Source organism: Mus caroli, unplaced genomic scaffold, assembly GCF_978045245.1.
Source record: "Mus caroli unplaced genomic scaffold, Mus_caroli_1 scaffold_1, whole genome shotgun sequence".
In the NCBI taxonomy this organism is placed as follows: Eukaryota; Metazoa; Chordata; class Mammalia; order Rodentia; family Muridae; genus Mus; species Mus caroli.
In genome coordinates, this window is record NW_028227256.1 from 43,243,977 (window position 1) to 43,270,442 (window position 26,466).

Below are 26,466 nucleotides of genomic sequence, written 5' to 3' on the forward strand. Positions count from 1 at the left end.
TAGTTCTGGAGAAGGAGCTGAGAGCTCTACACTTGGATCTTCAGCAGGAAGAGAGAGTGACACTGGACTTGGCTTGAGCATATCTGAGTCCTCAAAGTACACCCTCAATGGCACACTTCCTCCGACAAGGCCATTCCCCCTAACTGTGCCCTAGTAGCCTGTGGGGAACATTTTCTTTCAAATCACCACAGGCATTTTTAAGGAAAATTTTCCTCAGTTTCTTCCAAGCTCCTGGTAGCTCCCTGCAATCCTAGATGTTTTCTATCCTGTGGTTGTTTTATACTAATCTCATATGAACATATTAATCTCTATCGCCACATGGCCTTCTTCCCTGTATCCACGTATCTACACACCCTCTCCTCTCTCTCTCTTAGACAAATAGCATCATCCTTCTCTAGTGTGACAACCTAACCTTCTCCATAGGGAAACCAAAGTTTTCATAAAAGTCTTGTTCTGATGTTCTGGGTTAATCCAAAACATAACCTACATAATACATGCTTGTACTGAAATTACTTCTGAACTTGTTCTTGTCTATGTAAATGGCCATAATCAAAGTCAACCATTAGGCATAGCTAGTTATTCTAGAACCAGTTCTGTGTAAGTCACTTTTCTTCACTAACTTGCCTTTAGTTTGTGTCTCTGAGCATCTATTGCTGGGCCTGGCTTGAACATTTGAAACATCAAAACCCACCCTTAATGGCACAGTTCTTTCAACAAGGCCATACCTGATCCAGCATGTGAGTCGGTAAATTCCCAGCTCCCTTCTTGTGATGTATGTGTTACCTCACACAAATGCAGCAGGTCATAATAGTTTATCAACCATGTCATATCCAACTTCCAGTTTTTAAATTAGTTTGCCAGACTTCAGGGTATAAGTTTTTCTACCAGAAGACAAAGACTCAAACTGGTAGAATAGCATTATTTCCATTTATATGAAATGCAATTTTATTTGATACATTGGCTAATAGGAAATCGTTTGGTTATGTCTTTTGGCTATAAATATATTCAATATAAAATTTGCACCTTTTATCAGGGAATTACCTCAGATTTGTTTCCTGGGGTGAAATTACCAAAGCCAGATTACAATGAACTGCTGGCCGCCATCAGAGAAAACTGCCACACCATGAATTTGCAAATGACCGACTTCTTCTCTGAGAAGATCCTTCAGATCTATGAGATGATGATTGTGCGCCATGGTTTCATGATTGTTGGAGAGCCTTTTGGAGGGAAGACCAGTGCATATCGTGTTCTAGCGGGAGCGTTAAATGACATTTGTGAAAAGGTCTGTGTGTTATTAATACATTAGCTTGTTGATAATTAGCTTTGTGTCAGAAAGGATACAGGGTGGTTTTGAAATATTCTTTCCATGACAGAGTATAAAATCATTAAAAAACAAAATGAGTTATATATAATATAATTAGAATGGCAAAATGAAACAAGCAATGAATCCAACACACATTGAATATCCTACAAATTAGCCTTTCAGTCTTTAATTTCTTCTCTTTTAGTTAAAGGTAGTACATAGGTTTTTCATTTGTTTGTTTGTTTTTTAAAAATAAATAAATATACAGAAGAAATTGAAGGTTTCTTTTAATATTTTTAGGAGAGTGTTTTTTTGTTGTTGTTGAGAAGTTGTAATGTAAGTGTACTGGCTATTTTTGTGTCAACTTGACACAGCTGGAGTTATCACAGAGAAAGGAGCTTCAGTTGAGGAAATGCCTCCATGAGATCCAACTGTAAGGCATTTTCTCAATTAGTGATCAAGGGGGAAAGGCCCCTTGTGGGTGGGACCATCTCTGGGCTGGTAGTCTTGGGTTCTATAAGAGAGCAGGCTGAGCAAGCCAGGGGAGGCAAGCCAGTAAAGAACATCCCTCCATGGCCTCTGCATCAGCTCCTGCTCCCTGACCTGTTTGAGTTCCAGTCCTGACTTCCTTTGGTGATGAACAGCAGCATGGAAGTGTAAGCCGAATAAACCCTTTCCTCCCCAACTTGCTTCTTGGTCATGATGTTTGTGCAGGAATAGAAACCCTGACTAAGACAGTAAGTTTCTCTTAAGAGATGGCAGTGAACTTAGTTTTAAGACATGTGTGTGCATAAGTATGTGTATATAGTATACATATGTGGGTATTTGACTACTATTCAAATTTCTTCAAGTTGTATTAATTATTTATTTGCATGTGTGCATGCATGTGTTTATGTGTATGTATGTGTGTACATGTGCTTGTGTGTTTGTGTGTATGTGTTTGTGTGTGTGTGTGTGTGTGTGTGTGTGTGTGCGTGCATGTGTGTGGGTACCCTTAGAGGTGAAAAGAGAGTGGCTGATTCCCTGGAGCTGGATTTAAAGGTAGATGTGAGCTACTAGACATAGGAACTGACCCCAGTGAGAATAGCAAGTGCTCCTAACTTCTCGCCCATGTCTAGAGCTCCCAGCTACTTAAAGTTCCTAGGCAAGACACACTGAGACCTACTTTGATGTTCAAACCGATGAACTTCTGCAGCTGATACTGCTCTTCTGCTCACATCTCTTGTGCCTTGGATAGCTTTTCCCTCCTATTTCAGCGCCTGGGGTCGGTAATGGGGTCTCTGATCATTATATCTTCATTGTGAAGTTTCTCTTTCAATGAATACAAAAATATTCACCTGTTTTGTTTACCTTGGATCTGCTATGTTTTGTTTCACTAATAATATTCCTGTGTTTCCCTGTATATCTGTTTACCTTCAGGTATGGCTTCAAACCTATTCTTATTATCATTGTGACTTACCTTTTTAAAATAATAAACTATTTGAATTTTTATTTCTTCAGGTTGATGGTGTCTATATTAATTTTTATTTATAAGTTTTATACAATACATTTTGATCATGTTTTCCCTCCTTCAATTCCTCCCCATTCCTTCTCATTTTTCTACCCATCCAACTTCATGTTCTTTATCTCTCAAAAGAAAAAGAAAGAAAAGAAAATTAAAAACAAACAAGAACCCAGTGAGACAAAAAAAAAAAAAAAATCCGAAACAGAACAAAATAAAACAAAACAAAAAAGCCCACAAAAGAACAACGACGAAATGAAAAAACAGCATAGAGTTCATTTTGTGTTGGCCCACTACTCCTGGGCATGGAGCTGGCTCTAGAGTAGTTTATATGCCCAGTCACATGCCATTGTTAGGAACCAATTTTCCCTTTGCTCCTGGATACCAGTTACAAATAGCTGTGTAGTCAGGGGTGGGAGCCGCTGTTCACCCATGTCCACATGTGGTCTTTCTATTTTGTAGGGAAATATAAGATTTATGTCTACTGTCATAAACTGACACACTACTTTTTCCACCTCTTTTCATGCCATTTCCTCTCTTCCTTCTTTTTCCTTTCCCTCTTGTTCTTTTCTTAACCCTCAGCTTGCCTTCTTTGTTTTTTTTTTTTGTTTGTTTTTGTTTTTGTTTTTTGTTTTTTGTTTTTTTTCGAGACAGGGTTTCTCTGTGTAGCCCTGGCTGTCCTGGAACTCACTCTGTAGACCAGGTTGGCCTTGAACTCAGAAATCCACCTGCCTCTGCCTCCCGAGTGCTGGGATTAAAGGTGTGCGCCACCACGCCCGTCAGCTTGCCTTCTTATCTTCCCTTTCCTGTGTTTAACTTGTCTGTATCCTTGACGGTGCTACTGTATCACTGTTATGACATAATTGATTATGCTACACACAAAAATAAAGTCTCTGAAAGGAGAAGGCACCACACTGCTGAGAGAGGGGCAGGAGTCAAGATGCTTGTTTTCTGGTGTCCCTTAAAGCCCAAAAGGCAAATGGTTTGTTCACTCTCTGGAAATTTTAAGAATAACATTGCTATTCCATTAGCTATCATATTCTACCTACATTTTCTTGCTGGCCTTTGGAATAAAAGCTTTCTTTAAGGGCAGCAACTTCATACTGATTAAAAACGGGTACAGTTTCTACAGTGGGGAAGTTTCCAGGTAAAGCTCTTCCAGACACAGGGAAGAGAGCAAAGACTTTGAGCTTTGTCTTGTTACTTAAGGAAATTATTTACACATCTGCCCTCTGATTTGCTGGTTTGTGCTGCTTCAAAGCTTGGGCAGAGCTTGTAAGAACTGGACTTGGTATGCTGTTGCATATAGAATAAATGACTAAGGAAATTTTGAGCACAGGGGATTTTTAAGGAATTTATATTATTCTGCACAGTGCTATAATGACTGCCACATATCATGGTGTATTTAGCAAACCCCACAAAGTGAAACACCGAGTCAACACTAATATAAGTTATGCACTTTGCTCAACCATAGTGCATCTCCACACAGTCATCAGTAATGCCCTGTGCCTCCCAGTGTGACAGTGCTGCTGTGGGGGAGGGGTGTTGTCAGGGAGGCAGGGGGAGGGTTCCAGAGGCTTTGCACTTTCTATTCAACTTTCCATGAATTTGAGTCTGCTCTAAAAGTTAATTCTGTTAATTTAAAAGTAAGACTTATGTGCCCCAGGGGTGCCAGCATGTCTCATAATAATGCCATAGAACCAGGGTTATGGCCAAAATAGGCAATTTACTAATATTAAGTTTTTGACTCCATGGGAAGTCTCTATCATTACAACTCTTTATTTTCTCTCAGAGAACATTTTGTAGGAAGGGTCAGCAATTTACAGCCCACAGGCCAAATCTAGCCTAAGATTATTTTTGTAATGCTGATGAACTCAGAATGGTGTCAACAGTTTTTACAATTTTTTTTTTTAACTGAAAGAGAACAAGAACACCAGATGCCTACATCTCTTGCTATGTGGGCCTTTACCAAGCAGTTGTCAATTCTTTCTCTCTGATTTCAGATTATGAGACTGAACACAATTTACTAATTTATACCTAAGTATTTAATTACTTTAAAATACTGTTATAAACAACACGTCAAAGCTTGGCTCTTCAGTTGTTCATTGGCATTACAGAGAGCATAGAAAGGACTTCTTTCCAAACCCTGTACTTTGGACCCTTTTTAAACTCATTCCTTACTGCTGGTAGCTTCTTTGTAGGCTTCTTAAGATATTTTTATATGCACAATCATGTTTTCAATTAAGGAAAGATAGTATCCTTTGAAATAAATAATGCTGTGGTTTTTTTTTTTTTTCTTTTTCATTAAGGGACTAATGGAAGAAAACAAGGTTCAAATAACTGTTTTAAATCCCAAGTCTGTCACCATGGGCCAGCTTTATGGGCAGTTTGACTTGGTTTCCCACGAGTGGTCTGATGGGATCCTGGCTGTCAGCTTTAGAGCATTCGCAGCTTCCTCGGTAAGAGTCTGTCTTCTTACATGTAGATTTTAAAAAGCTTATGTGTCCTGTGACCAGTATCTGATTCTTTCCCAGTTATTTACGTCTTAAGATATTTACTGAAAGCATGTTACTAGAGGCTTTGGTGGTATTTCTTTGAGGAATGATGGTAGCCCATACAAGGACAGCACAGACCATGGCCCCGAGCTCCTTTTTCCAGGAGGTCCTTTACAGAACTCTTGGAAGTCAGGAGAGTGGATGATTCCAGTGATGTGGCACACAGCCTCTTCTCTGACATCATTTCTGTCTGCAGTCTGAGCTTCTTCCCTTGTATCCTTGTTAGAAATACTTCAGAACAACAATGTCCAGTGTTCCAGAACTTTCCATGTTGTATGGTTGGAAGAGAAGAGGCTGGACTTAACAGATACTGCAGGACTGGGGTCTCTTCTGTGCCTTGTTCTGTGCAGGTGACTGTCACACTCATAAGCAGGGTCCAAAGTGCATGTGCTCAGGCCAGAATAATGTAACATGAAGCTTCTAGACATGTAAACAGGCACATCATTTACATAGAAAGAGGTACCTCTTTCTATGTGGTACCTCTGTGCAATGTGCCCTTACATAGCTTACATTACACTGTGTAGAAAGCTATGCCCTATGTACACTAAATCTCAGTGAGGTGCAGTAGTTTACTCAAAACCAGTAGAGCAGGGTGAAAAAAGAAGTCCTTCAGAAGATGAAGCTCAAGGTCACAGCAGAGTCCCCAAAGTGACAGTTGACAGGCACTGGCAGTGGACAGTTCAAGAGACTGCTGGTCTAAAAGTGATCACCCAGAGCATAATGTAATCAGTACTCTTCCGTGCTATCCTCCTGAGTTCCAAGCACACAAGTCCCAGTTTCGGTGTGAACCTAGGGTGTTGACCCTGGGGCAGCTCATGGTCCTATGGAGTTAACCATGGCGTCTGAGACTGTGGTAAGAAGGACTTAGTTCCATCACCACTGGAACTCAAGTTAGGTGACAGTGAACCAAACATCATTTGCATACATGACCAGGTAGAATTATAGGAATCAGAAAGGTGGTCATTTTCTGGACAATGTATAAGTATTTTTATATTTCATAATATTTGTCATGTGTAAGTATTTTTATATTTCATAATATTTGTCAGGTCATTATACTGACTTTGTATTATCTATACACCACTAGCACATATTATTACTGGTGTACAGAACTTTGTGTGAATGTTATATTGATTTTCGCATCCTGCACCAGTGGTTCTCAACCTGTGGGTCACAACCTGTTTGGAAGGAAAATTACTTTTTCATAAGGATCGCCTAAAGCCATTGAAAAACACAGATATTGCATTATAACTCAAAACAGTAGCAAAATGACACTTATGAAGTAGCAATGAAAGTCATTTTATGTTTGCGGTCACCACAACATGAGAAACTGTATTGAAGGGTCGCAGTATTAGGAAGGTTGAAAACCATTGTCCTACACTATTGTGTGTGTGTGTGTGAATTTATTTTGTAGAAGAAAATCAAAGTTTTAACATAGTGCATAGAAGTCATTGACATTATAAAAATGTTAGGTAGAATTCATAAGAGTGATCTATTAGAAAATACTAAGAACAGGCATATTTGAATGAACATTTTGTTTTCCCTATCAATAGTATTTTCAGTTCTAATATTTTAAAAGCAGTTTACATGTATTTAGCATTGGAAACATTGAAAAGATTGAATCAAGTGAGGTGTTAGAGTTTTGTATTGTCCATGGCATATGTAGACTTCTTCATCTATGCTTATGTGTTTGTGTGTATGAGTATGTTCGTGTATGTGTGTGTGTGTGTGTGTGTGGATGTATACATGCACCTGCCTGTTTATAGTTAATTTTAAAGAGTACTGTTTTATGTTTTCATGGCAAAATAAATTATATTTCTAAATTTTGAAATATTATTGATCTGTTTCCTCCATTGCATTTGTCCTTTATCCACTCTGCATGTAGACTCCAGACAGGAAGTGGTTAATCTTTGATGGGCCAGTTGATGCCGTGTGGATTGAGAACATGAACACTGTGCTGGATGACAACAAGAAGCTGTGTCTGATGAGTGGGGAGATTATTCAAATGTCACCACAAATGAACCTGATTTTTGAACCGATGGATCTGGAAGTTGCCTCTCCTGCCACTGTAAGATCTCAAGTTTGGCGTCTGCCTACGAATTGCACAATTTCTGCAAATGTTTAGTTTTACTTGGTAGCTTTACTCTAAATTGAATGTACTTATACATTCCATTGTGAATGCAATCTGTGGTCCTGAACAAGCAGGCACTATCTGCTCACATACCATAGCAGATTTAGTAATTTGTTTCTTTTTTTCTTCTATTTTGGATCCTTTTACAAAATCACACACATAAGCTAGGATCAAGAAATGATAAAAAATTAAGTCTTTGTCCCCATAGAGTTGTAAGAAACAGATGTCCCAACTCATCTTAATGCCCAGTAGGAAACCAGGTCTTATGCACAGGACTCCCTGCTTAACCCCACCTGATTCTGTCCCAGTGATTAACTGAAGTAGATTTTCTTTCATTATGGGAAATCTGATGGTAACAGGAGGCTTCTTAGAGCTGCTTGCTGTAGTCAGTCCCCTGTGCCAGGCACTGCTTGTGGCCAAACTCAATCAGTGGTGAGGTTAGCAAAGGACTTGGTGATCTTTGTTCTTGAGAGACATAAAACAGAAAAGCATCCATGACTAGGTGCCTGGGAACAGATATACATCACATGACCTCCAACCTTCATCTGTTAGAAGGTATCTACCCATTTACAATCACACATCGTTTCTGGAAAATGTCCTTAAATCTACCTCAAGTGATGACTGTCCCCTTCCTGTCTGTGAGCAGACTGAGCCTCTGTAGTAATGGTTTTGAGCAGTACTTGGATGCTAACCAATACGTGTCCTTCCAGGTTTCCCGGTGTGGCATGATCTACATGGAGCCTCACATGCTAGGCTGGAGACCACTGATGGTGTCCTGGATAAACACGTTACCACAGTCAGTCAGTATCATTCAGAAGGAATTTATAGGAGGCTTGTTTGATAGAATGGTCCCTCTCTCTGTTGAATTCATCAGAAGGCATACAAAGGTAAGACAAACTGGAACTTTAACATTTAAAAAAGTGGAAAACTTGAATTAAATGTATTAATCTCAACATGTTTTTTTAAAGCTAATGGAAAACATACTTTTTGTTAGGTATGATTGGAAAATTTTTCTATTTTATTCTTTTTTATTTCTTTTCCTTGGTGCAAATCTTCTCAGGCCTGGAGTCTAGGCTGGCCTGTACCTGGAGTCTGGCTGCCTCTGCCTACCAAGTGCTATGATTACAGGCATATGTCAGCACTGCCTGCTAAAACCTCAGCTCAGACCAAAATAAAAAGGCTTGAATTCATAATAAATATTATCCAAGAATAGGCAAAGTGTAGCATCTTAGAAATGGAGACAGTGTTATCAATATAATTATTCTTTCTTAAAAATAAAGACACCTGAAAAGCCTGCCTAGCTTTGTGCATTACAATATCTAGATGTTATTGATTATTTTCTTTATCTCTCCCTGAGTGTCACAGATATAGGCCAGATTGGAGCAGATTAAAAACAAGTAAAGACAGGCTCATTAGGAGGCAGCTCTCAGGTGGGTCCACTGTCCTCCCAGGTAGAGGTAAGTGAAGTCACACATCCAGGCTAAAGCAGGGGAAGGGGGTAATAGAGCTTAGGTGAGGAGAAATGGTGTGTTAGCTAACACCTGGGATTGTGTCTATACATGGTCAAAAACTTAGCCCCTGGGCAGGCACTCTTGGGTGGGTTGCTAGAAACTTGGAGATGTGTTGACATGTTAGCCTGGAGTTCTCTCCATGTGGATGGAGAAGATTTTTCTGTGTGGGCAGGTTTAAGGGAAGAAGAGCAGACTGGGTTTCCCAAGAGCAGAGGCTGCATCCTAAAAGTTATCTCTTATTTCAGGTGAGCAGTTGTATATTATATTTTCATGTGTGTGTATGTGTTTATGTTTGTGTGTGTTATTTTTCAAATTTTCTAAAACAAATGCTTGGTAGAAAGATAAGAACGAAAATAGGGGCTTCCAGGCAAATGCATGTGAGGATAGAGACCTGCGTATCTGGGGCAGTGGCTGAGGAATGTACAAGATGCTGATGAGAAAATGGGTATCATTGTTCTTTCAGTCACTGACTGGCACCTAAGTGTGTTATGAACAGGAAGTAACCATGCTCTGAACCATCTATACATACATGCTCTGAGAGTCAGAAGAAAACAAGATATAGAATTCGTGTTTCTTCTTCCCTAGCACTGTCAGAGGATTTAAGTCGTACAAAGAAATGAACTGTCTACATCATAGACATGTGCCTTGGATAGATGGGAAAACCAAACTTTTTTATGTATGCTTTCTAACATAATAGGACTTCAGTTGTGTCTTACAGAAGTTATGGATAGCCATTATAACCATAGCAGTTTGCCTAGGAGGAACCATTTGTATTGGCCCATCCCATCAGTTTCAGTCCCAAGTTAGCCAGAAGCTCAGTCCTAGTGTCTGCAACTCTTATGAGGATGAGATGGCTGACTAGGAATCCTGCCACTTCTGGTCCTCAGAGATAACTTCACTGGGTGAATTTTCACCTGATAACCACAAAGGACTGCACCCTTGGAGGTTGGGAGAGCCACTAGATGGGAAGATGGTGGGTGCACAGAGAGAACATGGCCCTGGGAAACATGTGTATTTCCTGGTTCACTTTATATAACTGTAACAGTGGGATGCCAAAAACGTAAAGTGAATAATGTGTGTTACTACCGACATTGAGTGAACTCAGACATCTATCATGGAGTTGAATTTACTGTATGGATTGTAAACAAATCTTTAAGTGGGTTTTATTCTTTTTGTTTATTTGTTTGTTTGTTTTAAGTGCAAAGTTAAGCTAAAACAGACTGTTAATCAAATGGAACATTGAGACTAGTTCAGAAAGGAATATTAACGTACATAAAGTGATTTTATCACACAGAAAAGTCTGAAAATCCTAATTAAAAAGAGAGTGTGTGTTCCTGGGAATTGAACCCAGGACATTGTGCATGCTAGGCAAGAGCTATTTCCTCAATAGATCCTAAACCTTTTGAAGGAATGTGTTGTGTTTATCTTAATCAAAGATTAATAAAGGATAGAGTCTATGCCTCTGATTAAGATAAACACATACCTTTTAACTGGAGAGGTTTTATAGAATATACATACCACCAGCTGCTGCGATGACTCAGTGGGTAAGAACATCTGCCAGGCAAACCAGCGTTCTATTCGCAGAACTCACAAAAAGCCAGATGTGACAGGTGCCTCTGAAATATCAATGTCAGGATGGGAAGAAGAGGCAAGACAATCACTCAGAAGCTCACAGATCAGCTAGTTGTGGCATAGAAAGAAGTGCCCCTGCCTCAACATGGTGGAAAAAGACTCAGCCTCTGAAAGACCTTCATGCAGGTCACACATACATATTATAAAAAGAGAACATGTTACTGATGCATGGTAATCACTGTAGAGAAGACATGACTATAGACCTCAGCTTTCCTTCATAAATGAGAATCACAGAGTACCTTTTCATAGATTCCGTGCCTGCTAGGATGAGACAGGCTCCGTACAGGAGATGCGGGATCAAGGGTGGCTGGCATCCTTTGTTTGACAGACCCTTCCTTCTGATTTTCCAGGAGCTCTCTCCTACTTCAGATACAAACTTGGTCCGGTCCTTAATGAATCTCATAGACTGTTTTATGGATGACTTTGCTGATGAAAACAAACAAAAGGAAAGAAATGACCGAGAAAGTTTCTCTTTGCTGGAGGTAAGGCGGTACATTGTTCTCTGGGTCTTGCAGTAGAAAAACAAATATCTTTTGCTTTCACCAAAGCCTCCAATCAATGAGACCCACTTTGCTCCTGAAATGGGACTCAGGGATGAGGTATGCATTTTGGGGGTCCACCTGTGGTTCCGAGTTCTCTGTTTTCTCCCACTCAGGGTGTCTAGATGCTTCTGCACACTGGGCTAAAAGGATGAAGGGCAGTTCTGGATGGGTGAGAGAAGGCCTTCTCTGAGTATCTTAGTGTTACAGCTCTTGCAGGCAAAGGCCTTCTCTGATGATCTTCAATGAGACAGCTCTATGAGAAGATCGTAGCTTGCATGTGTATACTTTATTCTGAGAGAAACAGGGGCATATGTGGACTTTAGAGAATGGGAAGAAGTTTCAGAGTAAATGAAAATTATTGGATAGAGTTTAAAGTTCTATGAATGGCTCCTTTGCATGGAGAGGCTTTCCAGGAACCCAGGTACTTGCGGGTTGGGTTCTTATGAGAAAAAGAGGAAGGGGAAAAGAGGAAGTTGAACAGGTAGAGAGAGTTGGGGTTCAGGCTGCCCAGACAAGGTCAGAGAAAGGGAAACCCTGCTGGTAAAGGATTTGTCCCCATGTTTTCCAGCTCAGAGAGCCATCTGGACTATGGTAGACTTCGACCTTAATAAACAGGGTCCAACAAAGGGAAGTTGTGGAAGCCTAAGAGGGAGGAAGAGGCTGAGCCCCAAATGCAGAGTGCTGTTAGGAAAGCTGCACTGGTAGAGATAGTGGGCTGTAAGCTTTTGAGCAGTGAATGACAGTGTAGATCAGTGAGGATCCACCACTGAAACCAGGTCCTGACCAGCCTCTAAAGTAGTCTCTGTCACAAAGGTTTCCCCCAAACCATGATTTATTATTTTCTACTTTGACATTTGTCCTCCTTTTTGTATGAGAATGAGTTTATGTTTTGGGAAGATAGGTGTGTGCAAGTGTATAAGTGTGTTAGAGATTGAAGAAAGTAGGAAAAATAGACAATCCATAAATAAATCCATAAATAAATATTATTTATTTATGTAGTTATTAATTCATTTTTCAGTATTGTAAACTGAGAACTTCAGGATCTCATGCATGCTAGGCTAGTGATTTCCCACTAACCTATATTGTAAGCTAACAGATTTGAAAAATAATAATATAGGGTTGGAGAGATGGTGCCACGGCTAAGAGAGCTTGCTGCTCTTGCATTTGACCAGAGTTTAGTTCATAGCACTCAATTCAGGTGACTCAAAGAAGCTATTTGCAGGGACATCTGTCAACAAATATGCTCATGTGCACATATCCCACACAGGCACACAATTTAAAAATAATATAAATTTGTAAAAGAGCATTACTATCAATAGACCTTAATAGAAGTTTTAGATAAAAATACTAATATACTGCTCATAGCATAATTTGGCCAATGTGTAATTCTTACAACTCATATTTTATGAAAAAAATACTTTAGCATTTCATTTAGGGACAAGTATCTTTGAGAAAGTTTTCACATAAACTAGACGTTACACAAACAGGATTAAAAGCAAAAGCATTTTTTCATGGTTGTGATTGTTTGTTTAAACATTTTAAAGAAGGCAGACTTTTGCCATCCAGTTAATTGATGGGTCTAGTCTTCCATGCATTTGTTTTGGAAGAAGCAGGATGCTTTTGGAAAGGCCAATCTAGTTTGTATAATTAATTCTGATATAGCATTTCAAATAAAAAAGTAGAGACTTGTTTTATTTAAATCCAGTGCACTTGCATCAATATTGAAATGTAATGTGTCTGAATTTTCATCCCCCAAAGTTACTTCAATGCTCTTTCAGAGAACAAGCTCTAGCATGCATCTGAAACACACAATTTATTAGAATCATGGTTGCAAGGTTGGCCTTGACTTGAATTCATGCTGCATTGCATCACTTTAAAGATTTTATGAGACATAATTTGGGGTAAAGTAATTCTTATAGAATCCTTAGATGACCTGCTATTACACCGTAGCTCACGTATTACTACTCGGAGATATCAATCCGGCTGGTGACTTAAGTCATCAGGAGAGACTGACGCATCTTTTTTAATTGCACCCTATCTTCTCATCTCTCCAACACAGGGCATTTTTCTGTTTTCGTTGGCCTGGTCTGTTGGTGCAACTTGTACAGATGATGATCGTCTAAAATTCGATAAGATCCTCCGAGAGCTAATGGAAGGTCCAATTTCAGACCTAACTCGAAATAAGTTTAAGTTACTGAGTGGTACTGAGCAAACATCCTCAAAGGCGTTTATAGTGCCATTTCCTGAGAAGGGAACAATCTATGATTATCAGTTTATCCTGGAGGTGAGTTCTGAAGCAGGATGTGTAAGTGCCAGCCTGGCAGAGTCCCTGGTGAGACAGAGCATGTGGTGGCTCTGGGGTCTTTTAGTCCTGGAGAAGTTAAATGTAGTTTTCCTCAGTGGTAAAGGGAACTAATAACCAATGGACCATTTGTACCCATTAAATAAAATTACACATTATGATACCGAGCCAAGCACCGGGCACATGCTATTCAAGGCCATCTCTTGGAGATTCATTTGTATGTACATCACAGGCACAGAGTCCAGTAGCAGTAAATCCATGTTCCTATGAACAGTTTCTGATAGATTGGTCTACAAGTCTTGAGTTCTGTTTGTTGGTTTTGTTGTAACTTCCACAAACACCATGCTTAGAACAAACATTAGGAATAATAAATAATTTAAACATATATAAACATAGTAGAATTGGGATCGTGCCATGCAATCAATAGGGAGGTCCCCCCCCTTACTTAATAAAGAGAAAACTTTCCATATCACTAGTGTTTCTTCAGTAGAATTATTTCCCAGGGCCTCCCTAAATCTACCAGGACACTTTTCAAATCTTCAGTCTTTCACTTTTATAAATTCTTAGAAGACTAGTTATGGTATGAGCATCAATTATTTCCTTAAGATAAAATGTTAGGATTTTCTAATTATTATAGCTCTAGAGTTGTGCTGCTGATTTCATCTGACAAAGGACTTTTTCTTCCTGTCCAACACATATTTGCTAATTTTATTTCAATTTATTCATACACTTGAAATTTTCATAGAGAGGAAAGGTAGAGAAGGTGGGATGTTCCCTATGGTGGGACCCAGGACGTGGAGCTCTTCAGTGGTTTCTCTAAGGTCACAGCCTTTAAATGACTGTACACTCCAGCTTACTGATTTTTAATGTCTCCTTTCCTAAATGAGGTCAAAGATACATGTTTGACTAGATTATTAAGACCATGAAAAGAAGCTGCTTTCTCTCATCAGTTATAGAAAAATCTGTAAAATAGTTTTTAGACTGAATATAAATTCAGTGCCCTTATTAAACTTAGTGTCTTTGCCAAATGTGTAGCTAGTTGCCAGAACACACAAAATTAATAAAATACAGCTGGGCTCAGTGAGTCCATATGTTTTTCAGAAGAGCATCATACCATGGTCCAGGCCCAGGGAATGTGGTGCAAAGGCCATGTGAAGGAGACATCTGTTGTCTAGGATAGCCACCAGTGAGAACTAGTTGGGGTATTTGGCAATGCCAAGGAAAGATAGGTCTGCATCTGATGTGTTTTGAATCACTAGTTTATCTCTAAGTTGGTATTAAGGAAGGATAAGGCAATATTATTTTTCTAGAGTAGAACAATTTTGAATCTTTATCATAAAAAACAAATATATAATTTACAAACTAATTGGATACAAATAGGCAGCATATTTTCATGATAATCACAAATTAGAAATCTTTCTATATTGTAATTCATTGTGAACATAGTTAATATATTGTTACATTAGTTGTATATATTACTTAATGATTTTAAATTATATTAAATTTTCATAAAATGAATCTTGCCTGATATAAGCATTAAAGTCAAGTGCTGTGCAGTTAATTTCTAGGGAAATTATTACATGTTTTTGTAACATATTAATTAAAATTCTTTACTCTTTAACTGTTGTCTCATCAAATTTTGTCAGTGTGATTAAAGAATCCAATGTTGATGAAAGAGCTGTCATAGCTGTAGTTTCAGAATATCTGAGATGCCCAAGCACTACCAATGCAGTTATAGTCACATGGGAGCAGAGTTTCTCCTCCATTTTCGTAGAAAATTCAACTCTCAGACTGAGAGGATAATTAATTGTGCTAAAGCACAAAACAAATGAATAAACATCAGAATTTTGTTTGTCTTAATGTCATCTACAATTGCACAGAAGTACAGAGCTTTTGAATGTATTTAACACCTTTGACTGTTTGGTTGTTTACTGTAAACAGGGCTTAGGAAGATGGGATAAATGGATAAAGAAGTTGGCAGATACTCCTCCAATTCCCAAAGATGTACAGTTTATTGAGATCATTGTGCCAACTCTCGACACAATCCGTTACTCTGCTCTAATGCATTTACTGACCACTCATCAAAAGCCTTCAATATTTGTAGGACCAACAGGAACTGGAAAGAGTGTTTATATCATTGTGAGTACTGTAGAAATGTAAATGTATTTGGTTAAAGCGTTCATGGGGTCTTAAGAATGATCATGTTTAAGGTTGGCTTAATTTACAAATATACTCAACTATTTTGTTGTTTAAATTGCAAGGAATTTGGGATCTACTGTCTTTTATTTTTAGAAAACTCTTTAAAGATGTACTTTTTTTTTTTTTTTTTTTTTTTTTTTTTTTTTTTAAGAAAGCTCTTAGCAGTTTTGTCTCTGGTAGGCTGCATATGTTAGGTGATAATGATGTTACTGAATCACTGTTCCACTCATTTTGATATAAGAATAACTTATTTAGGGTGAGGATTATGCCTCTTGAAAACTGTAACCAGACTTGATGGTTACTTATCTGAATTACTTTCCAGCTGATGGTTACTTTGTAGTAAGAGCATGGACTTCCCACAGTGGGTTTGGAACCATCCCAGCTGTTAGCTGTGTGGTGATGGCTACCATGACAGATATGGCCCACATCTCAGCTAGAGGAGGGGAAGGAAGGTGCTATTGCCAGATTGTCTTCCATCTGAAGTTTCCAATTATTCCACATTCCTCCAGTTTTTGACAATTTGTTTCTGATTCTTCAGTTATCTGAATTTAATGGTTAAATTCTTTAACCATTCTGAAAGATATTTGGGTGTATGCTAGTTGTCTTAGAATCATTCATTTACTGAGGCAGAATCTGAGGAAAACACAATTTTTTTGCCATTTATACCCAAGCAATAGGTCTCACTAGTATCAAAAATCAAATTCAAATTCAACCCAGCCCATAGATTGTACTGGTATTAAAATCATTACCTTTTGTGAAATTATATATAGCTTATTATTTGTTCCTGCCACACAAATTGAGGAAGAGCCACACTGCTAACTAACACTTGCCTCCCACTGAATTCTATTTGAAATGAAGTGTTGTTACTTAAGTTTAGCTGACAGAATGATGACTGGGCATGAAAGAACAAAGGCAGTAATGAGCACCTAAAAGAATTGTGTCTATTCAGAGACAAAAGCAGACTAAATTCTTGTCCTTCCTCTAAGGCTGGAGGTAATTTTCCTAACTTCTCAGTCCTTGCTGGTTCCTGTTGAGTAATGTGTACTATTGTGAAGATCAGAGAAGATACATGCAAAGCACCTGGGCAGGTAGACACAGGCTGTTGCCATGGTAACTGTTGTTCATATTCATTCCTTCTTTGCACTGTTCTGATATCTCAAGTTCAACTCAAGTTTATCAGCAGTGATGCTTCATGCTTATTCTGAAATGACAAAACAAGTTTCAACTGTGGCTCACTCTTGTTTTCTGTTGTGTAGAATTTTCTTTTAAATCAACTCAATAAGGACATCTACAAACCTCTTATAGTTAACTTCTCAGCCCAAACTACAGCAGCCCAAACTCAGAATATCATCATGTCAAAACTGGACAAAAGAAGAAAAGGAGTTTTTGGCCCTCCTTTAGGCAAGAGAATGGTAAGGGCTCCTCCCCACTGTTCTATCTCTAGTATAATCCTGGGCCCATTCATGTCCCCACTGCCACAATCAGAACCAGGAAACCTGGCAAGCATAAGATTGGCATCTTTGGTTTATTTTTTTGTTTTTGTTTTAAATGATTTGATGTTCATGTGTGTGTGTGTTTGTGTATGTGTATGACAGTACACATGTTGGGGCAAAAAGACAACTTTTGGAATCAATTCTCTCCCTCAACCATGTATTCTGGAATCAAACCCAGGTCATTAGTCCTGACAGTGGGCACACTTACCCTCTGAGATATCTTTCTATCTCATTGGTCCTTTTCTTTTAAATGAACTCTTTTTCATTTTAAACTTCCCTAGGCTGGGAATGTAACATAATAAGTAGAGTATTTCGATAGCTTGCACAGAGCCCTGGGTTTGATTACAGCAAACTGTGTGTAATAGCAAAAGCCTGTGAGGGCAGTTGTCAAGAGATGAAGCGAGAGCTGTCAGAAATTCCAGGCCATTCTTTGATACATATTGAGTTCAAGGCCAGCCTTGGATACATAAGAACTTGCTTCAAAATAGAAAAAAAGAAAAACACAAAAGAAAGAAAATAAAAAAAATACTTTTCTTAAAACATGTCATATTTGTCTTTAAAAGGATCCTATAACTGGTCATATTTGTATGACAATGAACATCTTAATGTTATTTTCAAGTGCCAGCCCTTTGATACTTTTAGGCTGCTGCTTTATAAATAGAAAACAAAATATTGAAATGAAAAATTAAACTTTAATTCCTGTACTAACACTCTTAGTATGTTTAATACTTTCTTTTCTTTAAGAACTCTCTCTACAAGAAGACTTATTTATGCCTCTCTGTGAGGAGCTCCCTTCTCAACTGAGCCTTCACCGCTCAAAGGCTCTACTCCCCTAAGAGTTGCACCTTTCTTTGCGAGCTTATAATTCAGAGTGCTTCACAAGGGAGAAAAGTACAGTGAGCCACAAATGGCCCAAGAGGATTTATAAGCCTTGGACCACCAACCTATACATATTAGCAGTGAGGAGGGCTCCTTATTTCTGTAGGAACCTAAAGATGGCATTTTTGTTTGAAAGAGAAACAAAAATCACCTCTCAGGTATACATCCTATAGCTGTAAGAATACAGACTAACACGTTGTCTGCATCACTTATGTAGTAGGGTTCTATGTCAATTGCTAATATTTTATATTCTATTCTTTTATTTTATGTTTTTCTTTTGGAGACAGTGCCTCACTAATGTAGCCCTAGGTAGGCTGGCCTCAAACTCAGAGATCTCCTGCATCTGCCTCCCAAGTGCAGGGATTAGAGGCATGTGCCACAACAAGAGGCTTGAGTGCTAATATTCTCTAATCTCTTTTCTTTCTTAGATAGTCTTTGTAGATGATGTGAATATGCCTGCCCGCGAGGTCTATGGGGCTCAGCCTCCCATTGAATTACTTAGACAGTGGCTAGATCATTGGAATTGGTACGACCTCAAAGATTGCTCTGTGATTAAACTAGTGGACATCCAGATCATGTGTGCTATGGGCCCTCCAGGTAGGCATACATTCTGAGTTTGTGACTACTAAGAGAGAAAATCACTCTGGTAGCATCTACAGAGATGACTGGAGAGAGCAGAGTATACATCCCAGATAACAATCATTCCACACTAGTGCATAGCCTTTCTTGCTAGGTCCTGCATTAAAATTTGCTAAGAGTAATTAAAATAGTGAGAACCCAGAGGAATGGACTCTTCTGTTCCCTTTCCTTTTTCAAAGATGAGTTTGTAAACTGAGCTAATCCTGCCATGCCTAAAATGGTTCAAATCTGCCAACCGGAGACATCTCACTATCTTCTTTCTGCCTTCAACCTGACATTCAACTGAGAAAGACCTCTGAATATACTGCTTCAGAGACTATGTTTATGCACAGTAGATGCTAAAATTATTATATACTTTTAAAAATTACTTCTTTACTGAGAATATATGAGAAAATTCCTTTTTTTTTTTTTTTTTTTTTTTTTTTTTGGTTTTTCCAGACAGGGTTTCTCTGTATGAGAATATTCCTTTTTAAATTAACTGTTATTTGTCTGTGTATTTTATTTGTTGAGCCTGGAGTGCGGTAAGCCTCTGTCCCTCCCCTGTCCCCTGAGCTTTGTCCCCAGACCTATATACTTTAAATAGGATACAGTTTTAAATATCCTTTAAGGATGATGCAGTTCTGTGAAGTGGCATGTTAAATGCTGTCACTTACAGAACTCATGTGTTTGAAAATGTCCTCATTATTCTATGGAAGGTCAATATTTCTCAGGTCTTATAAGTACCCAGTGAAATGGATGTATGTACTTATAGATTAGTCTTACATGAAATTGGTCAAGATGTGGGGGAGGCATAAGAAGGGAATAACCAAAAGGAATTTACTCAAATAATTTGATTAGAAAAACCTCATCTTGAGTGGAAATTAAGTTGTGATATTAGTGTCTCCCCAAACAGGTAATTACTTTTAAATCTTTTGACATACCATGAATTGATCATCTTCTAGGTTACTTTAAACTGCCAAATACTGAAGAAAATACTTTGGCATTATTCTAGCAATATTATTAAGAACCATGCTTTCTAATTTTTAGGTGGTGGCCGAAATCCAATAACTCCTCGTTACATGAGACATTTCAATATTGTAACCATCAATGAGTTTAGTGACAAGTCCATGTTCACAATCTTCTCCAGAATCCTGGCCTGGCATCTAAGAATCTGGTAGGTAATATAAGAGTACTTATTTTTTCTTTCTCATTAAAGAATATAAAGTCTTATAGCAACATATCAAATAAGTAATAGTTATTACATGTTCCTATGAAATCATCCCTAGACAGGGAAAGGTAACAGCTGATGTCACTCTCTCACAAATGGGCCACTGCACTCTATTCTGCAGTAAGTCCATGTATGGGTGCTTGCCTTGAGGTTTCATAACTGAGTACAATTAAGGCTGAAAAGAAGTATCCAGTTTATGTTATGAGTTTGATATCCTCTTATAGAAACCTGCAGAGGTGTTCCCATGCCCAAATTTCAGAACAAAGACTTGAGCCTCTTCCCTGGGGAAATGTTCCCCAGCTCTGGGGATTCAACTTTAACCCAGATGATGAGAGGGTATCCTGGAGCCATTCTTACCTGGTTGTCAGCCATCTTGGCTCTCTGGTGCCTATTCTTGGGAAATTGTTATTTTGTTGCCAAGCCCAATGAGCAGACACTTGGCTTCTCCTTAATCAAGAGTTGAATGCCGCCAATCTTCCCAAACGAAATATATATATAAATAAATTTTATAAAATTTTACCCTAATCATATATTTTGCCTCCTCTTCTTTTCCTTAATAATTTTTATTTTCCCTTTCTTTCTTTGAAATGCCTTTTTTATGGATCTTATATATGTAAAATTGGAAATACCAAAGAGTCAAAGAGTTAGGAAGCACTTGGTTTGAGCATAGTGGCTTTTGTCTGGTTCTTATGCTTTTGTACACACTTGAAATCCGCTATACCTGTTGATCCTGCTGAATTCCAAAGGTTTCTTTGGACACCTCATAAAATACTAAATGGAAAACATCTTGAAAATAAGTTAAAAATCGAGTATTATAATTAGAAGTGGGAATGTTATAAGCCAAATTGATTGAATCACAACAAAAATGTTACATTAGTCACATGAAGTATTCCTGTTTGCTAACTTTTTTTTCTTACATTTTCCCCCTAAGTTATAAGTTTCCAGATGATTTTCTAGATATGACTACACAAATAGTGAATGGTACAATGGCCCTGTACAAAGATGCCATGAAGAATCTCTTACCTACTCCAGCTAAATCTCACTATTTGTTCAACCTTCGAGATTTCTCCCGAGTCATACAAGGTGTTTGTTTGTCAAGACCAGAAACAGCAGAAAACAAAGAGGCCATTAAACGCCTGTGGGTTCATGAGGTAAAATTCTGAATCATTCAAATGTGAATACAGAAAAGCAAGGACTACTGTGGCAGTGACTGAGTCAAAGACTTAGGGATGCTTGCTGTGAAGCCCATTAGGTACTTGGCACTAATTAGGCCACTGGCAAAGTACATTTTAAAGTATTTAATACCATAAATTTTAAAGTACTTAATGTCTAATCTTGCATTTTTGGCATACAGAGTATCCTGAAGTATGAATTCATTTCAGCCCATTTCCTTTAAGCATGGTAGCCCTCCCTAGGTCCTTGTTAACAGGTTTTGTTTGTTTATGATAAGAAATGTTAAACAGGTAGTTTTATAAACATTGACTGTATCAGTTAATGTTGTTATTTATTTGAAGATGCCCTAAAGAAAATAAAACTATGAAGCTAACCAGTGCTAGGATCCCTAGTTCGAGAGCCCAAAAGATATCTCTAAGTTCTCTGGGGAATAAGGCAAGGATGTTCTTCTGTCTATGTGCATTTTCTTTTAAAGATTTGGTAGAAGGAGGGAGGGAGAGAAAACACAAAATGTGACACATAGAAAATGACAGTTTGATATTTTAAATGATCACAGAGACTACAGGAAGGTGGAAACACCCAGCCCTATCCCATGTTCCATATGTGAATAATATAGTTGTTTTCATTTTTACTAACCTAGCAATCAGAATATGCTGCTACACTAAACCCATGTGCTACAGTCAGTAAAATTTAAAAGATCCCAATAAATCAGCTTCCCAAGGGACCTTAGATTCAATACTTGAATCCCTAAATCCTTACAAATACAAATCTGAATTCTAGTGGCCATCTGTACTTGGAAGTTATAGCCTCAGCAAGGCAAATATTACTCTTTGGAAAGCATGACCTCCCTCTCATTCTTGAGTTAGCTAACAGGCTGAGTATGGGTCATAGCTGGTGATAGGGACAGAGGCTCCATGTTTAGTGGGCAAATGGATCATAGAAATATCCTAGAAGTCAGAGAGAGGGCCAAGGATGAAGCATTAGGGTCACTGGAAGACTGTGCCTCCTGTTAGAACGTGGGCTGTCGCTAAAAGACAGTGGTCACTTCTAAAAGTCCAGATCCCACACAATGAAGACCATGTCTCCCTCAGCTGGCTGTGGAGCAGAGTTAAGAAAAGCCTTGAAGGCTCTGTGTATGGGACCTAACTTTTCTATCCTCTTCATCACAAACACAGTGGTGCACTAAATCATGTGAAGTTAAAGTTCCCTCCAGTCCCTCAGACTTACAAATGTCTGATATTCTATCTGTTCCTGGGATTTGCTCAGGGAAGGGTTCTGAAGACTGCTCTCCAAGGAGACTCCTCTCTAGCCCACCCACTACTCGTCTCACCTCTCTTCTTCATGAAGCAACTCTCCAGGCTTTAAAGGGAAGAGCTTCCTTCTCCATGAGGCCTCATTATGTTTACATTTACATTTATTGTATTGTTTCTGTCTAAGGCTGTTCCTCCTACCTAGAGGCCTGAGCACAGCCTTGAGTCCCTTGGTCCTAATAAACAAGATCTTCTAAAGTGGATTACGCATTGGCTTGCTTCCCAACCAACTGCTGTAGTTTTCATCATTACCTTAATATGACTACTATATTTAATTCTTTCTTGAGATGGTGGATACTTTAACCAAGAACCTTTAGATCAAGTGGCTTTAGATCAATAGCAGGAATTTTATCTCAAACAGTTCTAGAGACCAAGTCTGGGGAGTGGCAGTGTGGGTATCTGTGGAGAGTCTGCTTGTTTGTCGACACAGCTTGCTCTCTGTGTTCACAAGATTAAGGATTCTGCAATTTTGTTTATAAAACATTAATCTATTTATGAGAACTCTGCCCCATAACTTGATTAACTCCCCAAAGCTCCACCTATTAATACCATCATCTTGGAGGGTAGATGTCAACACATAAATTCTGCAATTACACAAAGATTTAGAATATGGAAGCATTTCATCATGAGAAAATCTTACTCTAGGAAACATCTAGAATTTTCCATCTAAGGATCTTTGCCCTTGATCACTCTTCTTTCTGCAGTATTTTCTTCTCATTATATGGAATGCCTGTGGTCATTACTTAGAGATCCTTTTATTATAGTACAATTGTACAAGAAACCCCAAACCCAGTCATTGACCATTACTTTGATGTATTCTTTGTAACATAGAATAGCACCTGGCACATTCTGAGTTTTGTTTGCTTGTTTGTTTGCTGTCTCTGCTACAGTATCAGCCTTTGCTTGTGTTCCCGAGTGTGTAGTATGTAACAAGCATTCAGTAAATAGTGGTACATAAGGGAGGAGGCAGGCAAAGTAGATGTTACATAATAGACTTCATCACTTGGGATTATACATGCGGTTGCTTCTTTCTATCCTGTGAGTGGTTTATAAATGCTGTTGTGTATGTATGACATACTCAGTTTCTTTTGAACACTTTGCAGATTCTATCAGATTATTTAACTTTAACAGTGGCTAACAGATCTTTGGATATTCAACAATATCCATAGCAAAATAACTTGTAATTTTTATGACTATTTTACATTGTCAGATATACGTATGCTGGCATATAAATACGTCCAGAATTTTAATCCAGTGGTTCACAGAGACTGGTTTGGGTACCTATGCCCCTTCCCCTCAGGGTGTCTGGAGGGCTGCTCTGCCTGATGTTGATTATCTGAACCTAACCTCCCCCCTTCCTCACTGAGGTCTCCATTGACCATGCTGTTTAATACTACAGCCCAACAGCCCACTCCCACCCAGCAGTTTTTCTCTTCTCCACTTTCCATAGTATATGACAACTCCTGCTTTGTTGGGGTTTATTTGTTAGGTATATTGTCCATCTCCTTTAGTATGTCACAAGAACAATTTCTGTTTTTTTTTTTTTCCTTTCTTTCTCTGATTTATCCTTCATACCAAGAACAACATTTGACATATTGTCTTTAATATTTCAAAAAATATGAAGTATTGAACTCAATCTGTGGCTTATTCCTGCTCACGTAAGAAAGCTTCCTCAGGGCTTGATATATGTGGAAGACTAAAATGGTGCCTTTTTTTCCTTTCTAGCAGTATCTGGAAAGGACTTGATATCATTTCATAAAAGGCTTTTGAAGAAAACTGGTTTCCTCTCATCCCCTGTGGTTTCTCCATGGCATCCAATTCTTAGCAAGCATATTACCTGGTTTACTTGTTAAATATGGGTATTCTACAAAAACAAGGTGTTATGGTTTGTATATTCTTGCACCAGGGAGTGGCACCATTTGGAGGTGTGACCTGGTTGGAGTAGGTATATCACTGTGGATGTGGGCTTAACACTCTCACCCTAGTTACCTGGAAGTCAGTCTTCCACTAGCAGCCTTTGGATGAAGATGTAGAACTCTCAGCTCTGCCTGAGCCATGCCTGCCTGGATACTGCAATGCTCCCAACTTCATGATAGTGGACTGAACCACTGAACCTGCAAGCCAGCCCCAATTAAATGTTGTTTTTATAAGACTTCCTTTGGTCATAGTATCTATTCACAGCAGTAAAACCCTAACTAAGGCATATGTTTGTACCAGGGACTGGGGTATTGTCAGTGATAGGCCTGACCATGCTTTTATTTGAAAGAATGTAAATTTTGGAACTTTGGATTTGGAAAGCAGTGGAATGCTTTAAGTGGGGCTTAATGGGTCATCCTAGTAGGAATATGGAAGATCTTGTTGCTGGGAGTGATTTGAACTGTGTTGACCTGGACCAAGAGATTTCAAAGGAGAAGAATTTCAGAATGTGGCATAAAGACTGTTTTTGAGGTAATTTGGTGAAGATGTGGCTACTTTTTGCCCTTGTCTGAAAAGTCTGCCTGAGGCTAAGGTGAAGAGACTCAGATTAATTGCATTGACAAAGGAAGTTCCAAAAAAGCTCAGCAGAGACTTTGTTTTCTGGTTAAGTCTTATGAAGAGAACTTTGTAAGAAGTTGGACTTGGTAAGCATAGCAAGCTTAGAAAGGAAAAATATAAAATATATGGTTTGAGTATTAAAGGAGTACCAGGAGTGAAATGTAGCTAAATCCTGTGTTGTAGGAAATAACAGATTAAGTGAGTAGGAAAGATCCTACCCAGCTAAATTTAGATCCAGGCATGGTGGTACACACCTTTAATCCCAGGAGACAGGCACGCTGATCTCTGCGTTCAAGGTCAATCTACATAGCAAGATCCAGGACAGCCAAGTTTAGGCAGTGAAGGAGTTGGAAAACAGAAAGCCAGTGACAATGTAATAGTACAAGGGGGTCATGTTCTAGTTCCTACAAGCAGTAGAACTTGACAGCTTCAGCCATGTGGCTCTGGCCCTAGAGTGAATAATAAAAGGGGGACTACTTGGGCAATTGATGCTGCTTAGCTGGATCTAAGAAATTAGCGGTGAGCACTCCTTTAATCCCAGCATTTGGGAGGCAGAGGCAGGTGGATTTCTGAGTTTGAGGCCAGCCTGGTCTACAAAGTGAGCTCCAGGACAGCCAGGGCTATACAGAGAAACCCTGTCTCAAAAAACAAACAAACAAAAAACAAAGAAGAGACCAGTGTCACTGAGGTAAAATCTTCTGGGAAGTGTTTTCTGCAAGCATATAGAAGCTGTGTTCCAGAGATAGCCAAGGTTGTACCTCCCGCTGCAGCTGTATTTTGTAACGGGAAAGTTACTAAGGTGGTACTGGTTTTGAAAGCATGAAGGGGTTATGAAGAGCAGCTAAGGCTTGGCACCGTGAGAGGTCATGGAAGGCCATTCGTGAAGGTGTAGCCTCAGCTGTAGTTGATGGCCCAGGACTAAAGGGGTCAGGCAAAGGATTTGAGACTTGGCACCATGAAGAGAGCCTATGAGAGGCTATTGGTGAAGCCTAGTTGGTGTGGAACACCCTTTTGTATTGGAGATGTCAGTACTATGGGATGATCAGCAAGAACAGCAGCCTTAGTGGAGTGGATCAATCTGAGCTTAGAGTGCTACAGAGGGCAGAGCTGGAGAAGTGATGCCAGCCCTTAGGAGAAGCCCAAAAGATCAAGTGGAATACCAGACACTGAAACAAGAACATTGAACATTGAAACTGCCTTGGAGACTCAAAGATGTTAAAAATGCCAGAGCCATGGGATACATGCTGAGGAAAGCTGCAAACAGGGAGTGGAAATAGCCCAGGAGAAAGCATATTGTTGCAATCAACAAAGATGAAAAAGGAGTGGAGATCTGAAGACTGCTTTGCCATTAGCCATGGAGATGCAGAGTTTGGAATTTGCCCAGCAGGTTTCCTGTCTTGCTTTGGGGATTACAGTTAAGTGATTGGATGAATCTCAGAAGAGGCCTTGAACTTTGGATTTTTAACATTGTTGAGACTGCTATAGACTATGAGGACTTTGAAAGTTGGACTAAATGCATTTTGCATTATGCTATGTTTAAGTATGAGTAGACTCATG

The 26,466-nt window shown here is 38.9% G+C and overlaps 1 protein-coding gene across 1 annotated transcript in view; it reads left to right on the forward strand.

The window, feature by feature from the left end:
- The window catches only part of LOC110287785 (dynein axonemal heavy chain 7), a 280,721-nt gene that overhangs the window by 120,870 nt on the left and 133,385 nt on the right, over positions 1-26,466 (forward strand). The window contains exons 30-40 of the mRNA XM_085832216.1: positions 1,034-1,282; positions 5,114-5,263; positions 7,242-7,424; positions 8,198-8,374; positions 10,981-11,112; positions 13,232-13,456; positions 15,416-15,613; positions 16,930-17,085; positions 18,474-18,642; positions 19,711-19,837; positions 20,823-21,042. Coding sequence (XP_085688342.1) covers positions 1,034-1,282; positions 5,114-5,263; positions 7,242-7,424; positions 8,198-8,374; positions 10,981-11,112; positions 13,232-13,456; positions 15,416-15,613; positions 16,930-17,085; positions 18,474-18,642; positions 19,711-19,837; positions 20,823-21,042 — 1,986 coding nt within the window. The remainder of the gene's footprint in view (positions 1-1,033; positions 1,283-5,113; positions 5,264-7,241; positions 7,425-8,197; positions 8,375-10,980; positions 11,113-13,231; positions 13,457-15,415; positions 15,614-16,929; positions 17,086-18,473; positions 18,643-19,710; positions 19,838-20,822; positions 21,043-26,466) is intronic.